General features: G+C 45.9%; 1 protein-coding gene and 1 long non-coding RNA gene across 2 annotated transcripts in view; one reads left to right on the top strand and one right to left on the bottom strand.

Annotated features, from left to right (window-relative positions):
• The window catches only part of LOC123343827, a 28767-nt gene extending 22475 nt beyond the window's left edge, over positions 1–6292 (top strand). Inside the window, exon 4 of the long non-coding RNA XR_006572381.1 lies at positions 6204–6292. This is a non-coding gene — a long non-coding RNA (uncharacterized LOC123343827). The remainder of the gene's footprint in view (positions 1–6203) is intronic.
• On the bottom strand, positions 4582–15064 carry LOC123343809 (glioma pathogenesis-related protein 1-like). The gene is made up of 6 exons (XM_044979232.1): positions 14763–15064; positions 13575–13820; positions 10777–10889; positions 8653–8735; positions 7295–7321; positions 4582–7196 (listed from the first exon to the last, which is right to left on the bottom strand). Exons 1-6 carry the CDS (start codon positions 14940–14942, stop codon positions 6925–6927), a joined length of 921 nt encoding a protein of 306 aa, XP_044835167.1. The 5' UTR covers positions 14943–15064; the 3' UTR covers positions 4582–6924.
• Positions 15065–17868: the final 2804 nt, after the last annotated feature.

Here is a 17868-nt window from a genome sequence, read left to right as displayed (position 1 = left end):
GGGCACCTCCTCTGGTGTTCGTCCTTTCCCAATCACTGGCTGCTGTGACTGGCTACCTTCCTCCTGGCTTGAGCACAGTTCCTGGCTGGATGCATCTAGGGATGCCAGGCTGTCTCCCACCTCCTCAGCAACCTCGCTCCTGCTTTCCCCCTCCTCCTCCTGCCTCGTTGAACTGGGCTCTGAAGTGTCCATGGTGGTCCTCGGAGTGGAGGTGGGGTCGCCCTCCAGTATTGCATCCAGCTCTTTGTAGAAATGGCAGGTCGTGGTTTGCCTCACAGGCTTTGTGGTAGGCATGCCACAGTTCCTTCACTTTAACCCTGCACTGCAGTGCATCCTGGTCATGGCCCCTTTCCATCATGTCCCTTGATATCTGCCTGAAGGTATGGTAATTCCTATGGCTGGAGCGCAGCTGGGACTGGACGGCTTCCTCCTCCCAAACACTGATGAGGTCCAGCACCTCGCCATTGCTCCATGCTGGGGCTCGTTTGGCATGTGGAGGCACGATCACCTGGAAAGATTCACTGTGAGCACTCCATGCCTTGCTGAGCAAACAGGAAAGGGATTTTCAAAATTCCCAGAGAATTTAAAGGACTGGCCTCACGGTTGGTCACCAGACGGCAGAGCAGTAGCATTCAAAGTGATGACCAGAGTGGCTAGAACAGGCATTGTGGAATAATTCTAGAGGCCAATCAGAGCGCATTAACAGGCCAGGGTGTCCACACTGGCGCTGTGGTGCTCCAGCTGGGATGCAGCAAACGTAATTCCACTCACTGAGGTGGAGTACCAGGAGCACTCCAGCCACGGAGTCCGGGCACTGTATGTGCCTTGCCATTGTGGACGCATCGTGAGTTAGGGTGCTCAAGGCTGCTTTAATACGCTCTAACTTGCAAGTGTAGCCAAGCCCTTAGACTCAGCAGTTGAGGGGAAAAGAGGGTGGGTTGTGAAACACTCACAGACAACATATCAACAACTGCTGTTATGTACAGAGAGCTGGGTAACTTCCCTTTCTGCTTCGAGTGCATGTGTTCCACTCCTAGTGACTCAGAAACACTAGTCAGTCAATGGTGTGGGGTACTTGGAGTCTAACTAAATAAAGATTGCGGGTAAGACCTGCCAAAACCGCATCAGATCGACATTCGTCTATGACCGAATGCTTGTGAGGTTAGGTATGGTCTTCCGGGTATTTGTTTTTTATGTCTGTCAGCTCTAGGACTGATTCTAAAAGAAGCTGCAGCTGTGTATGCTCTGGCAGAGGGTGCTTTACTCCTCCCAGGATGTTTTAGATTTATCACACATCCTAATGCAATCTGACACCCACAGGCGACAAGTTATAGTGGGGGTTGGGGGGAGGGAGAGGCATGGAGGATCATGTGCCCGGCCTGATTTCTGCCAGGGTTTGCTGGCCCCAATCAGTTACATGGTGCAGCCTGGCCCTCTCTCTGCATGTTCCACAGGTTGACTGTGCACTGTGTGAAGAAGTACTTCATTTGGTTTGTTTTAAACCTGCTGCCTATTAATTTCATTGGGTGACCCCTGGATATTGTGGTATGTGAAGGGGTAAATAACATTTCCTTATTCACTTTCTCCACACCAGTCGTGATTTTATTGACCTCTATCAATCCCCCTTTAGTCATCTCTTCTGTAACTTGAACAGGCCCAGTCTTATTAATCTCTCCTGATATGGAAGCTGTTCCATAACCCCAATCATCTTTGTTGCCCTTCTCTGTACTTTTTCTGATTCTAATATATCATTTTTGAGATTGGGTGATCAGAACTATACACAGTATTCAATGTGTGGGTGTACCATGAACTTATATAGTGGCATTATGAAATTTACTGTCTTATTATCTATCCCTTTCCTAATGGTTCCTAACCTACTGATAGCTTTTTTCACTGCTGTTGCGCATTGAGCAGATGCTTTCAGAGAACTATCCATGATGGCTGTAAGATCTCTGACTTAAGTGGTCGTAACACTGGCTGACCAGGTGCCAGCTCATGCCAAGGACCCTTGGCCTCACTGAACATTGACAAATGCATAGCTAATAAAAAAAAAAAGCCAGTCTGGCTCACCTGTGTTTGTATTGTTAAAATAGATATTAGAGTTATAAGAATGTGTTTGGACTTTATGAAATTCTTGTGAGTTGTTGCATACGTTAATCTCACTTATAATATCTGTATCCCATTGTCACACTGTCTAGAGTGGTTCATGACTGTGAATGCCTACCTCTGGGCAGAGATTTAAAAACCAGGGCAGACACCCTAAACTGGTGGTGTGTTTTATCAGATTTCACCAACTATAACAGTCTTACCATGGAGTCACAGACAATCCTCTTAGAAGTCTATCTTGCCACCCAGATAAACTGGGTAAATGGTCTCTTACACCAAAAATCACACTATATTCAGGTTGCTCCCAGTCCTAAGAGACCAGTCATTTACCCCAGATCAACTGGTACTCTAGATATTACACCAAAGCTAACACCTGTAGTTTTATTACAGGATTGTCTATCTAAAGGTTTATTACCCTTTTGTTTTCTATCTTTTAGCTAGTGGCTGATACAGGAGAAGACCTTCTCTCTTATCTCATGACTCCTTACTTTGCTTCAGAGCCTTTGGTGATGGACCTTGACAAAAGTTTTCTGAAAGGCCCATTACATTATATCCACTGGATCACCCATGTCCATGTTTATCACCCTCAAGAATTCTAATAGATCGAGTCATGATTTTCCCTTTACAAAAGCTATGCTGACTCTTCTTCAATGCACCATGTTCCTCTCTGTGCCTGATAATTTTCTTCTTTACTATAGTTTCAACCAATTTGCCTGGTATTGAAGTTAGGCTTACCAGCCTGTAATTGCCAGGATTGCCTCTGGAGCCTTTTAAAAAAATCAGCATTACATTAGCTATCCTCCAGTCATCTGGTACAGAGGCTGATTTTTAGCAATAGGTTACATAACACAGTTAGTAGTTCTGCAATTTCACATTTGAGTTCCTTCAGAACTCTTAGGTGAATACCATCTGGTCCTGGTGACTTATTACTGCTTACATTTATTAGCTTGTTCTAAAACTTCCTCTACTGCCATCTTAATCTGGGACAGTTCTTCAGATCTGTCACCTAAAAATAATGGGTCAGGTGTGGGAATCTCCCTCACATCCTTTGCAGTGAAACCTGATGCAAAGAATTAATTAGCTACTCTACAATGGTCTTAAGTGCTTCTTTAGTAACTCAGTCACCCAGTAGCCCCACTGATTGTTCGGCAGGCTTCCTGCTTCTGATCTACTTTAAAAAAAATTGCTGTTAGTCGTCATCTTTTGCTAACTGCTCTTCAAATTCTTTTTATCAGGGGCTGTGGAGGAAAATCCTCCTTCCCCCTGCAGTGGTGGAGCAGTCTTTATTGGAGTTTGGAGGTAGTGCATTGGAGAAGGCTTCCAGACTGGTACTGAGGATGCCTTTGGTACAAGGCCTATGAAGCCAGCATAAAAGATTCAGGAAAAGTAGAGGTGGCCAAATCCTCTGGTGCCATAAAGCTCGGCAACAATTATTGGGGTGCTGAGACAAACCATGACCCCATTGGTAGTGGAGTTGGTGGCACATGGATGATATGTGCCAAAAGCATGCGTGATGAGGTAGATGTGCTACCTATCAGTTCTGGGAATCCTCTGAGTGATCCCAAAGGGGCTGGATGCCACCAGTTCCAAGCGCCCAGCTGGTAAGTCCTTTCAGACACCAGAGGGGTGACAGATTGGCTTTGTGCTGCTTTTTTAGCAGTAGAGGAGATTTATCCCTTTTTCTTTTAGGAGCATCCTTACATAGAGATCCATTCCGACACACCTGTGCAGGGATTTACCCCTCTCTTGGAATGAGATGAAGGAACAACTAGCAAGGTAGTAGGGGAGTCCTTCAGAGAGGCAGCAACAGCCTTGGAGGCTGAATAAACAGTTGTTGGGGTGCTCTTATTTTAAAAGTGCTAAGGACTAGATGGATCCTGCCTCCTTCCAGGTTTTGAGGCAGGCCTCACTTATTTGTCCAGGAGACACAGTTTTAATCTGCTAAATCCATGGATGCTAGGTCTTTCAGTAAAATCTCTACAAGAACTGCATTTGTTCTTAACATGTCCCTGTCTGAGGCAAAATAAACACGTTGAATGTTCATTGCTGAGGGGTTTAGCCACCTCAAACAACGAACAATATTTAAGCCTGGGAGACTTCTGGCCCCACATGGAGATAATTCCTGGTACTGGATAAGGAAAACTAAGAGAAAAAAGTTCACCTTAATTAAAACCAAACATACACAACATTATCAACTAGTTACAAAAAACTAAATGAGAACTGCAAGTGCAAGAGACTGGACGCTGCTAACTGGTTCCATCTCATAGCCAGGTGGTAAGATGAAACTGAGGGTTGGTTAGTTGCTTTGCCCCCGTTATGCTCTTGGATGGAGGACTCCAGGGCAGGAAGGGTGTAGTCATGGGCTGGTGGACTGGCTGGCTAAAGCGTTCAAATCTCCAGCACACTTGGTGCATGGGTACCAGAAGTGAATACACACAAAGTGCTTGAAAAAAAGTGCCAGGTGCTAAAACAAACTATTTTAAAAATGAACGGGGTTTTATTTAGGTTTCTAATGTAAAAAGTCTTTTTGTATATCATTTTCTGAAACTGACAAATTAACCATTGTAAAGGGGCTTGTGTGTGCAAATATAACTTTTAAATCTCTTCACTGTTCAGTATCCAGATATGTGAACAGGCTTATTAGTGGACGGGATGCATTAAGGGTAAATAGTGGGAGGAGAGAGTTGAATCCATCACAACTTTGAGTCTTCCCCAAAAATGTTAGGTTCCCCTCTCCAGGATGGACTCTTCCTCTTAGCTCACTTTCTCCACCCATTCTATTCCTCTTCCCCCAAAGTTGAACATTAGGAATGCATTGCCATCTTTACATTTTGAATTTCCAGGCTTTCCATGGTAATTCACACAACCGAAAGTTAAAGTTCCAGTTTTTCTATTTACTAATGGAATATGCAGGTATTTTCAAATCTGCATCTATCCAACCTACAATCCAATAAAGGCCACTTTCCCACTGTTATGTGCTCTCACACACTCCTCAATAACACAAAAAGCTCTTTCCCTGAGGATAATGATGCTACCTCTCAAGGCAGATAGTGCTATAGGAGGCAAAATATCTGGCACAGAAATTAAAATAATAAGAATTAAAATGCAAAAATAACTTTTAGTGTACAGTGATTAAAAGGCTAAAGATAATAAATGGGAGATTTTATATATATGAAAGCAATATATGACAAACACAACTAAACTGTTTTTGTAGCTGTGTGATTGTCATTCTTATTTCAGAGATGTAGCAGTAACAATTCATGAGTATCTTCAATGGATTCATAGAGTCCAAGGTGAGAAGAGATCATTGGGAGCTCCCGTATAACACAGCCAACCATAGAACTCCCCAAAATAATTCCCAGAACACAGCTTTTAGAAAAACACCCAATCTTGATTTAAAAATTGTCAGTGATAGAGACTCTACCATGAACCCTGGTTTTCTCTCTGACTGGTGAAGTATCAATTTACAGCCAATAAAAAAGAAATATTCCTTTTTTCAGGGTAATATCAAACTCTGCATTTCCCTGCTGCAGACAGTTAACTGAACAATGCTTTAGCTGTATCTATATTTTTGAAGGGCAATAATGACTATCATTAATTTTATGATCCTTAAGAATATTTGTACCATAGCTCAGCATGAGAAGTGCAGCCAAATGTCCTACTACAGAGCACAATCTGATTGCCTTACGAGTCAGGGAGAAATTTTTCTCTTGGGATAAAGCATTGCACAATCAGCCAGGCGCGTAATGGGTTATTTTTCTGTAAATAATTGGATATAGGCCATTGCCAGAGTCCTAATATAAGACTATTAAGTCTAGTCTGGTATCACAAAAGAACACTGGGCTTGCAATGTGGTGGCTTACATTTTAGGTGAGTAAAGTCATGTATAGCTCATTTGGTATGTAATTCAGTGTTTATTGTGTATTAAATAGATACCTCTCCTGCTCTTTCCCTGTCCCCACCCCCTCAACTAGAACTGCAGGGACTTGGGGGGTTATTTTAATCCAAGCTAGTTGCTAGTTTAATGTCAAATCCAACCCATTGGTAATAAGTAAATAAGTCTTTTAAGGCCTCTCTCTGTCCTACCTCTGCTGCAGTACCACTTGTGCCCCTTGTGCTGAATCAACACTTCTGGAAGCAGCACTAGAGTGACTGAGCAGAGGCTGCCAAGTGAACAAGACAAGAGCCTCATGGCAGTGCTGACAGAGGTAGGATGGACACTTATTAAAACCTTATGTATGGAAAAACAGCTTGGGGGCAGAAATAGAAGGTAAGAGGGGAGTTCCCATGATTCTATAACCCAGTATTTCCCAAACTGTGAACGCTGCTTGTGTAGGGAAAGCCCCTGGCGGGCCGGGCCAGTTTGTTTACCTGCCCCATCCGCAGGTTCAGCCAATCGCGGCTCCCACTGGCCATGGTTCGCTGCTCCAGGCCAATGGGGGCTGCTGGAAGTATGTCCCTTGGCCCGCGCCACTTCCCGCAGCCCACATTGGCCTGGAGCTGTGAACTGGGGTGATTCTCATGATGTGTTTAAGGGACATCATAACTTGACAATGGTGACGGTTAGGAGAAGGCAGTTATAGTGAAATGTCTAAAGCTGTCACCTTCTGGCCTTAAGTTCTAAGGTGTTTCTTAGGGAAAAGAATGGACAATGAAGAGGTACGCCTGGGGTGCAGAGAGGTACAAAATCTCTGGCTTTGACTGAATAGTTAACATGCACACTTCCTCCTCTTCCTTGCCCCAAACAACCATGAGCAGCCCAGGAAAACTGGCTGGTACTAATGCTTATGTACACTGACAATAGGAGGCAAATGGAGATTACTCATATATAAATATCTGGGGATACTGCCATTGTACTAGTAAGACAGCACCAATAATCAGTAACACAAACAGTAGCCTTACTACTAAAACAGTAATACAGTATTGGTCACATGAGGAGCGTGGAGGGTTGGGGCGTGGAGCACCAGAGGGGTTGGGGCGTGGAGCACCAGAGGGGTTGGGGCGTGGAGCACCGGAGGGGTTGGGGCGTGGAGCACCGGAGGGGTTGGGGCGTGGAGGTATGTCCCAGTCTGGATACCAACTGGAGTAACCTAGAAAACAAAAAGGAGATAATGTGTATATATCAAGGCATGTGATATGTAGAAGACTCTAAATAATTCAAGTAACAATATAAGATTGTGATACGTACTTTTCAATGTCTCACGTTCTGGATTTTCTGGTGAGAGATGAGAAAGAAATGTAAATATGGCTATTGTTCAGCTTTATTTATCAATGAAAAATGGATAGCCCATTGGTGGTGGTGATATTCTGAACAACAGTCTAGGATTTGTGTTTTCTCCCTGCCTGGACAGCAAGTCATACTTAAGGATCCTCCTCAATTTTATAAGAGTGTTAAAGTACGAAGATCCACAACTGCAAATTTCTACAGAGACTTGTTGAGTTAAAATGTGGTCATCACCCACTTTCAGCCAAAGTGGCAGAGACTTGAGCCAGATCACTCAGCAAATCATATAAAGCAACCCATGATGTGAAAGGCACAAGAGAAAAGCAGCAAATGCCATTTAGATGACTAACTCACTGACTGCATCTGCAGTCACACCCCAGGTAGATTTCCAAATGTCCCACAAAAATGACCTGTGTCAACAAAACTGTATCCCCAGCTGAGGGGTATCTAAAAGTTTGGCACTGACTGAACTGATTTTAAAAAAAATGATGTAAGATGCAGTAAATAAAATTGGTATCACAGAGATGAGGGAAACTGCAAATATAAAAGGTGGGATTTATTGTTTTTAAAAGGTCATGGCTTTACATAACTTTAGAAAGTGCAATAAGGACAGACATTTGTGCTGAAAACCCCCACTGGGCAGGGTGTGGGGGAAGCATTTAGCACAGAAACAATTTTCATTAATGGCTGAATCCTGCAAATGGATCTGCCTGGACATAACCCATGGAAGTCAGTCATACTCCATATCAGAACAGTGGATATATTTGCAGGATCTAGCCTTAAATGTTTGAAATTTCTTTTCACATTCTGTGAAATGTTTCTGGTAATCCCTTGATGCATCAGTCTGTGACATCAGATGCCATGGATTGCAAAACATGCCAGCAGGCTTTCACAGCCAGGAAACAAAATCTAGGTATTTGTGTGGTTGGAGCACTCCTGAGCCTGGTTAGTGAGGCTATTCATTCTAAAAATAGATATTTTCATTTTGTGTATTGGAGTTGGTCCTTTAAGCATCCCTGCACTTACTGAAAATATCACTGATGTTAAAGATGGTTCCTGACTTCAGTGGGATGCTACATAGCAGTAAGGATCTGTGTTGCAGACCCCTTTGCAGGATCAGGCTTTATTATTATTATCACAGAGGTTCTTCCATGTCACTTCTGAATTCAGATGTAACTATTTTAGGAAAAGTACTCCAGCTGATGGAATAATGTCAATAACTCATTTAACTTGGTACAGCTTGAATACCTGCCATATTTCCCCTGCCAATTACACAACTTTGCTTTCCATAGAATGCCCTTAGCAGATTCCCTTGCACTTACCACAGAGCTTGTCCACACACTTTTCACCATTGCAGTCACTACATGCTGCTCCTGTTTTATAAGGCTGTGTCGGATAATTCCCACTGCAAAGCAGAAAAATGTTGTTTAATCTTTTGGGGGAAGAATTTAAATACATCATGTGATTTGAACTGTTACAATCACATAAGAGTATTCGGGGGGGGAGCCCTGAACCCGGAAATGACAGGTGTTCTCAGCTGATGATGTGCACTCTACTCAAAGGGTCTTATATACATCATTTGACCCTCCCCTCCCCACTCCAGTGTTTAAAGACAGAAATGACCAGACTCAATTGAAAGTTCTTGTTTCTGTTCAGTGGTTACTACGGCTGACATTCTTGATGAGCTGTTCTAGTGGCTTAGTCTTGTCTGGTGTGGGAACAGTGTTGTGGTGAAAGACCACAGAGGCAGCAGCTAAGAGGTTCCCTGCTACCCAGTGAAATCACTAAGAGCAGGGCTGGCCCTCAGAATGCAGCGGCAGTGAGCCGCAAGTGAGCAGCAAGCGGCGGCAGAGGTGAGCAGTGGCGGAGATAACAGTGGCAGCAGCAGCAGAGTGCACCTGCAGAGATGACCACATTGGTAGAGGTGGTAGCAGCAGGCTCCCTTTTCAGGGGTGGGATGTGTGAACCCACGTGAAAGCACCTCTGAATTCTGGGCCCTCTAAGGACCCCCGACTATGAGTGGGATGAGACTAAAAACTGAGTGATTTTAAGATGGTAAGAACATTAGGTCCGTTTAAAACTGGTTTTTGCTTGTCTGTTTTTATCAACACCTAATTATTATCAATGTCTAAAACAGCTGGGAAAAAGGAGAGCTATGTTGAAGATTCAATGCTCCTGCTCATTCATAGGTACGAGAGAGCTACTGATACACAGCTGAGATCTCCAACAAATCTTCCAGCAAAATCAAAGAAGCACAAATGTGACATTCCTGAGATTTGAGTTGAAGCAGAAGCTGCTCTCCCCACAGCTTTTCAATTAAACATACAAAACTCTGTAACTTTGTTACATTATCAAGACGCTAAAAGGGGCACAAACCCCATTTTAAAAAAATCCTTTGCAGGTTATCTTTAAACTACTAACATTTTTTGCATTAAAAATGATATTTGTGAAGGGCCTCCTTTTGTACACATTTTAGCATGTTGACAGCAATGAGATTTACATAATTGTGCAGATCTTGGTACAACTGGAACTACATTAGACAGGTGTTGTTATAGAAATAGAGAGCTAGTATGGAGGAAATAAGAAGTCTCCCAGGAAGTGAGCTTTTGTTGGCTGTTACAGTCCTTAACATGCCTTAATAATCTGCTATCTGTTTTGGTGTACTAGTAATGGGTGAACCTAAAATGGTTTTGTGGGGAAGTAACTTTTTTTTTTAAATTGGTTCTTTAGTGGTTTTAACCAGAAGTACAATAGAATAGTCAGACTGAAACAACAACAAAAAACCATTATTACTGGGTTGCTAGCCAACACATACTAAAGTGAGGGGCAGTACCTATCCTCTTCCTGTAATAAAGACCCAATAGATAATCAAACTGGAAATACAGAATAGCCACAGAACTTACTGTGCCTCTTTTTCGCTTGAGGACCTAGTTATATAAAAGATCTCCCTCGTGGCTGGATTCATTTCATGCCCAGTATAGGTGTGATTGGGTGGTATATTTTTATTAGAAATTAGTCACGCTTACCCCTTGTCAGAAAAGCTGTAACACTGGCTAGTTTGCAATTTGCCAACTTGTACTAAAACAAGTGCACTGTTCAACCCTGGGCTTCCACATGGAGAGGGACACAGTGAAGCTCTAGCTGGCAATTTGTATTTCAAACTGGTTTACTTCCTCCCGCTCCCGCCCCCCCCCCCGATGCAGTTTTTATACCTTCTGCATCTGCATAACTTCTAATCAGTTTTTTTGAAAGGGCTATTCTGCAGACTGTGAGCAGGGGAGGAGATGATGGGCACATCCTTTCATGCCTCCATACCAAAGGTCAATGGCAACTGTTTCTCAAGTTAAGGAAACCTGGGTGCAGCTCTCTGGCTGGACCACTCCAAACATCAGCCAGAGTGGAATTGATCACCTGCTCTGGGATCTTTTAAAATAACATCAACTTACGCTGGTGCATAGTTGCAAACAAAATGTGCTCCATTGGTGAGTCCTTTGAAACCTGTAACTCTAGGACAGAACTGAACTGCACAGCCAACTTTGTAACTTGTGGCCCAAACAACCTAAAAGGAAAACCAAAATACATTAAACTTTTCCAGGACTACCCAGAGACTGCAATTATGATATTCAACAAGAAACAAGTAATTGAAGGTGTGTGTGTATTCTAACAGCAACCACAGAAGCGTTAGTTACAGCCTAGGGAGCCATTTAGATGAAGAATTCCTGTATTTACTATTTGGCTTGTGATTTTGTTATATTGGAATCTTTCTTAGACTCAGATCATCCCCCTCCTGCAGAAGAATCCCCCAGGACTTGTGAGGACAGGGGAGAAAAATCTAAGGGTATGTCTATACTACAGGATTATTCCGATTTTACAGAAACCGGTTTTTTAAAACAGATTGTATAAAGTCGAGTGCATGCGGCCACACTAAGCACAGTAATTCAGTGGTGTGCGTCCATGTACCGAGGCTAGCGTCGATTTCCAGAGTATTGCACTGTGGGTAGCTATCCTGTAGCTATCCCATAGTTCCCGCAGTCTCCCCCGCTCATTGGAATTCTGGGTTGAGATCCCAATGCATGATGGGGCAAAAACAGTGTCGTGGGTGATACTGGGTAAATGTCGTCACTCAATCCTTCCTCTGTGAAAGCGACGGCAGACAATCATTTTGCGCCCTTTTTCCCTGGATTGCCCTGGCAGACGCCATAGCATGGCAACCATGGAGCCTGTTGTCACAGTCACCGTATGTGTACTGGATGCTGCTGACAGAGGCGGTACTGCAGTGCTACACAGCAGCATTCATTGCCTTTGCAAGGTAGCAGAGACGATTACCATCCCTATTGCACCGTCTGCCATTGTAAATTGGTGATGAGATGATAGTTATCAGTCATTTTGCACCATCTGCTGCTGTCATGGGTGCTCCTGGCTGGCCTCCCTGAAATCAGCCGGGGACGCATGGACAAAAATGGGAATGACTCCCTGGGTCATACCCTTCTTTATGTTTTGTCTAAAAATAGTCAGTCCTGCCTAGAATATGGGGCAAGTGTTCTAGAGAACCAGAGAGCACAGCCACTCCGTGTCAGAGCCCCAGAGATCCCGCAGAAATGATGAGCTGCATGCCATTCTAGGGGGTGCCCCTGCAACAACCCCACCCGTTGCTTCCCTCCTCCCCCAACCCTCCTGGGCTACAGTGGCAGTGTCCCCCCATTTGTGTGATGCAGTAATAAAGAATGCAGGAATAAGAAACACTGACTTTTAGTGAGATAAAATGAGGAGGAGGCAGCCTCCCGCTGCTATGATAGTCCAGGCAGTACAGAATCTTTTCTTTAGACATGAAAGTGGGGGCTGATGGAGCTCAGCCTCCAGCTGCTATGATGAGGACGGTTACCAAGCCTTCTGTACCGTCTGCCAGGAATGACCGGGAGTCATTCCCATTTTTACCCAGGTGCCCCCGGACGACCTCACCGAGGCCAGCTAGGAGCACTCACAGGCTGATGATGACGATGGATACCAGTCATTTTGCACCGTCTGCTACCGGGAAGGGGATGCTGGTGTTCAGCGCTGCAGCACCCCATCTACCAGCAGCATGCAGTAGACATAGGGTGACATTGAAAAAAGGTGAGAAATGATTTTTTTCCCTTTTCTTTCGGGGAGGGGGAGTGTGTAAATTGACGACATACACCCTGAAATACCTGGGAAAATGTTTTTGACCCTTCAGGCATTTGGAGCTCAGCCAAGAATGCAAATACTTTTCAGAGACTGCGGGGACTGTGGGATAACTGGAGTCCTCAGTACCCGCTCCCTCCATGAGCATCCATTTGATTCTTTGGCTTTCCGTTACGCTTCTCACGCAGCACTGTGCTGAGTCCCTGCTGTGGCCTCTGTCTATCATAGCCTGTAGATTTTTCCAAATGCTTTGGCATTTCATCTTCTGTAACGGAGCTCTGATAGAACAGATTTGTCTCCCCATACAGCGATCAGCTCCAGTATCTCCCGTACGGTCCATGCTGGAGCTCTTTTTGGATTTGGGACTGCATCGCCACCCGTGCTGATCAGAGCTCCACGCTGGACAAACAGGAAATGAAATTCAAAAGTTTGCGGGGCTTTTCCTGTCTACCTGGCCAGTGCATCCGAGTTCAGATTGCTTTCCAGAGCGGTCACAATGATGCACCGTGGGATACCGCCCGGAGGCCAATACCGTCGATTTGCGGCCACACTAACCCTAATCCGACATGGCAATACCGATTTCAGCGCTACTCCTCTCGTTGGGGAGGAGTACAGAAATCGGTTTAAAGAGCCCTTTATATTGATATAAAGGGCCTCGTTGAATGGACGGGTGCAGGGTTAAATCGGTTTAATGCTGCTAAATTCGGTTTAAACGCGTAGTGTGGACCAGGCCTTAATATCCTCTCACTGAGTTCTCCCTAGATCAGTCTGTCAGAGCATGCCTCCTTCCCCCTCCATGGCAGGTTCAATGCCAGAACCAGCCATCTCATGGATCTCTCCCAGAGAGGCAGAGGAATATCTGCATGGAGGTGCTCTCTCTCCACACCAAAACCAAGGCCAGTCGGTCTCTTGCTGCACAGCACCCTCCTGACTCTGTCCCTGTTTCTAGCACAAAGTTCTCCTAACCCACACTTTGTAAATCACAATTTTGTAAGTGATTTAGGCAAAATGTGTGTCTTTTTTTCTCTTCAAAGACCCCAACTCATTTGAAATTAAGATGGAAGAAACGAAACAAAAGAATCACCTGGGTGTAATGGCCACACATTCTTGTACAATAGCGGGTCTCAAAATTGTAGTCTGTGACTTCATTATACCAGTTGCGGATAGCTGCACTCTCAGAGAAGAGAGAGAGAGAGCCAGTCCAGATGTTTTCTCCAACTGGAGTAAAGTTAGGGTGCACTTTTCCTGGTACTTTAAGATAGACATTATGATCAAAGTGGCATCGCTTTGCCCATGCTTTGGCACTCTTAGCTAAAGCAGAGTCCCAGGACTGCAGAATGAAAAAGACATGAAAATTACTTGAAATGCCATGACTTGCACAAATTCAAAACGTCTTTAACAGAAACGTTTCTCTTAATCCTTCCTGCCTTCCAGGCCTATGATCTTGGACTCTTCTCTGCTTGTCTCCCTGCCCCACATCCAGTCTTTCCTAAAATCCCATCACTCGTTCCCTTTCACTACAAAATCCCCTCTTTCCTGCCTGTCCCTCATATATTGAAAGACATTTAAATTTGTGCACTCATCTCTGATGTGCTGTCAAGCTATGACAATCTGAATGGGAGAAATTCTAAGTGTCTTATTGAAACACGCTGCAAATTCTGCCCTCCGTAACTGAACTAATTTAAGGCAGCTTTTAAACAGCGAGGGCTCAGTCATGAGCTCAGCTGTGCACCTGCACAGGGATTAGGGGTCATAAGAAGTCCCTTTACTTTCTCAAGCTACTCACTCATCAGACTGTGTGTGTGGCTGTGACGGGACAGTAGCTGCTGTCACCAGGGGGAGGAGTGGCTGGGCCGGGGAAAGAAGTGGGAAGAGCCTTAATTTTGACACTTCAGCATGCTGTCCCACACACTTGAGCCAGGACAGCGCGGGAACTAAGCTGTGCCAGTATTACAAGGGCACTCAAAGTCTATTTGGTCCCTCTCTTTCTCCTGAAACAGCACAGCAATGCAATGCCCTCCTGACTCAGGCAGGACTGCAACTTGGCAATCCAGTCTTAAATGAAGGACTCACCTTCCAAATGAGGAAGACTGAACAAGTCTGTTCCCAGCTGTAATCATTAATTGCCTTTTTTTTTTTTTGGTATTTACTATGAACTACTAACAAGTAGCTAAAATATTCACAGAACTAGTCAGAAAAGTACAAGGCAAATGTGTTAATTCAACAGCACAATCCAATTTCCATTACAAATAGATGGTGAAGGTCTCCTTACCATGTGAAGCATGTTTCTGGCTGGTGGATTCACCTTGGACCGAAAGTTGTTATGAGCATTCACGCACTCCGTAATAAACTGTGTGTCTTCTATATCAGGCAAAGTATTTGACTTATAAAAATAACAGGAACTTAAAAGGTCTAGTAATAGCAGAACACCAAGGAACAATCTGACTTTCATGATTCTCAACTGTTGTTTTTGATTTCTCTCAAAACGCTGTAAGAAGAATCTCTTAGGTGGATATGGTGCTGTTTGCGTCCCACATAGCACTCTGGGGGTGCGGTTTCAAACTGGGTTCTCTCTTCCGCTCTTGTCAGTTTCTTAAGACAAAATCATGCTGATTCTTTCCCCTGTGATAACAGGAAATGAATTGCTTCAGCAGCTTCAACATAAAAGTAAGGGAACTGGTTTGTCACTTCAATGTTGCTTAATTTAAAAAGAAAAAATCAAGTTGCCCTCTGTGGAAGATGCCTTCTTACCTTTATGAGACCACAGTTCAATCCCCTCCTACAAGACCTCATGTCACATTATTTTTCTTTACAAATGAGGAAATGTGGATGGGATCCCTAGGTCAGCTAATCTTTGGAAATCAAGGAGGCACTACCTCTTCTCCAGGAGCTTTGTGATGCCGCACTCTGATTTACAGAAGAATCCCATGGGAAGTGCTGGATTTCATGACCCCAACCTCAGAAATTGGTGTGGCTTGTCAGCTTGGGGGTAGTGCTTAACCAATAGGGGTATTAGCAAAATTAGCTAATGTTTATGCAGGCCTACCCTTCCAGGTGACTAGAGGAGGGGCACGTATTTACACCAGGCAGTTCTGGAGAAGCCCCCTCTCACTGTGACTGAGAGGGCATAATATTGTGCATTTGGCCCAAAGGTTCACTGTTAGGCATCAGCACTGAGGCAGCGTGGAGGCTATGTTGACTTTATTCCCCAGAAATGGTATGGTTGGCTACAGTGTCTATAATGGTCTGGTTAAAGCAGCACCCCATTCTGAACTGTCAGGGAGCCCCAACATGGCCACTGGTCTCCTGGGAGGGGAAGAAGTCTCTATCTCCAGTGCAAACAATATTTGCAAACTCATGGATGACAGGAGAGGTTTTTGGCTGCAGGCCGCTTTTGGGGGCTACACAGCTCCTCTGACAATACATACCTGGACCTTTCCCTCACCGATGGGCTGCTCAGCACCTGCTTCCTCCTACAACTGTTGCTTTCTACCCTTCCATACTTCAGACGCTCCACAAACTCAGCCAAAGCCCCTTAGCTTTAGAGCGCCTTTTGAGGGCCACAGCTTCTCAGGCCTGCATATCCTTCCTTTCAACACGCAGTGGCCGGACATTCGAAACACAGCCGTTTCCAGGATGGAATACGCTGCTTCTGGATGTTGGTGCCCAGGAAGAATTCCTGTTACTCTTCCCTGCTACTTTTTTTCTGATGGATTTACCTGATTGACTTTCCTTTACCAAGCAGAAACTAGGGACCAGCCGCTGGCTCTTTGCAAATGGACGTAATCAGCCTGAGCCACTAGACGTGTCAGAAGATCCACCACTAAAAGCAATGCTGTGACTTGCTGCGGCCACAGCACAGAGTACTAACCACTATGTGATCATGACCAGCCACCAGGTGACGCAGCAGCTCAGGGGAAAATGCTCAGATCTGTGCTCTTGGGGTGGCCACCTACCTCACCTATAGCCACAGGTATTTCTCAAGTCTCCCCATTACAGTTAAAATCGCAACAAAAGGAAAAAAGACAGGAGGCCAGCCTGCTGCCTCTCCGCTTTTCTCTCTTCCTTACTGTAGTGAGGCGGCCTGGCTCCCGGCCGCTCCTGAGAGGGAGGAGCCAGAACAGCCGCCACAGTGGGCGGAGCCACTGCCGCCTGTCCCCGCCCCCCGGAAGTCAAGGGGCGGGACAGGAAGTATAAAAGCCCCGGCCCAGCGCTCACTTGCAGCCCGGCGGCCGGAGAGGACAGACGCTCCTGACCGAGCTCCTGCTGGACTGAACCTGCCCCGAGCCTGGTATCCTGAAGTGGACTGGCCGAGCCTTCCCCGAGCCCGGTATCCTGAAGTGGACTGGCCGAGCCTTCCCCGAGCATGGTACCCTGAGGAGGACTGGCCGAGCCTCCCCCGGGCCCGGTACCCCGAGGAGCTGCCCGAGCGTAACCCCGACCCGCGTCCTGAGGAGCAGCCCGAGCTAGCCGACTCTCAGCACGACGAGGAGCCCATGGTGTGGGACCCAGCGCCAGACACCAGCAGGTACCCATGGAGGGGGAAATGGAAAGTAGCCCGGGGGTAGCTGACCCCAGTCTGGCTACAACAGACTGTGAGCCGATGTCGGTGTGTTGCGGTCAGGACCCCACCACCACAGCAGCAGACTAACTGCCACTGTTAGGGCCCCGGGCTGGGACACAGTGGAGTGGGTGGGCCTGTGTCCCCCCTGCCACCCCACTCACGGGTGGCAGTCTCCCCCTCACCCCAGCGCTCAGACAGAGAAGTCTGGACTTATCGGCTGTTGCTCAGCTCCTGCCAAGGACCTGAGCCCTGAACCATTGCTGTTGCTCAGCTCCTGCCAAGGACCTGAGCCCTGAACCATTGGTGTAGCTCAGCTCCTGCCAAAGACCTGAGCCCTGAACTATTGGTGTAGCTCAGCTCCTGCCCAAGGATCTGAGCCTAGAACTGCTGATTTGCTGCCCCGCCCTGACTGAGGGCCTGGGCTTAAATCACTGACTCTGTGGGCTCAGCCCTGCCTGAGGGCCTGAGCCTAGAACTGCTGTTTGCTGTCCCGCCCCGACTGAGGGGCTGGGCTTCATTGACTGTTTGTTTTTGCTCAGCCCTGTCTGAGGGTCTGAGCCCTTGGACATTCGGAGACTGAACTGTGGACTTAGGCCGTGTAGTGAGGCGGCCTGGTTCCTGGCCGCTCCTGAGAGGGCCGAGCCCCCTACACTGGACCCTTACACTTACCCTTTGACCAGCTTCCACCCCGTTTGGCTGGGTGATTGTCCTCATGCCATTGGCCAGAGTATTTCCCTTTGTGTCCCTGAAATGTGCCCTGATATGCAGGTCTTGAAGTTGGGCCCAGTGGTGGAAGGCAATATAGAGACTTTCA

Source organism: Mauremys mutica, chromosome 1, assembly GCF_020497125.1.
Source record: "Mauremys mutica isolate MM-2020 ecotype Southern chromosome 1, ASM2049712v1, whole genome shotgun sequence".
In the NCBI taxonomy this organism is placed as follows: Eukaryota; Metazoa; Chordata; order Testudines; family Geoemydidae; genus Mauremys; species Mauremys mutica.
The sequence above is the reverse complement of the archived record's forward strand: the minus strand, read 5'-3'. Positions and strand labels throughout refer to the sequence as shown.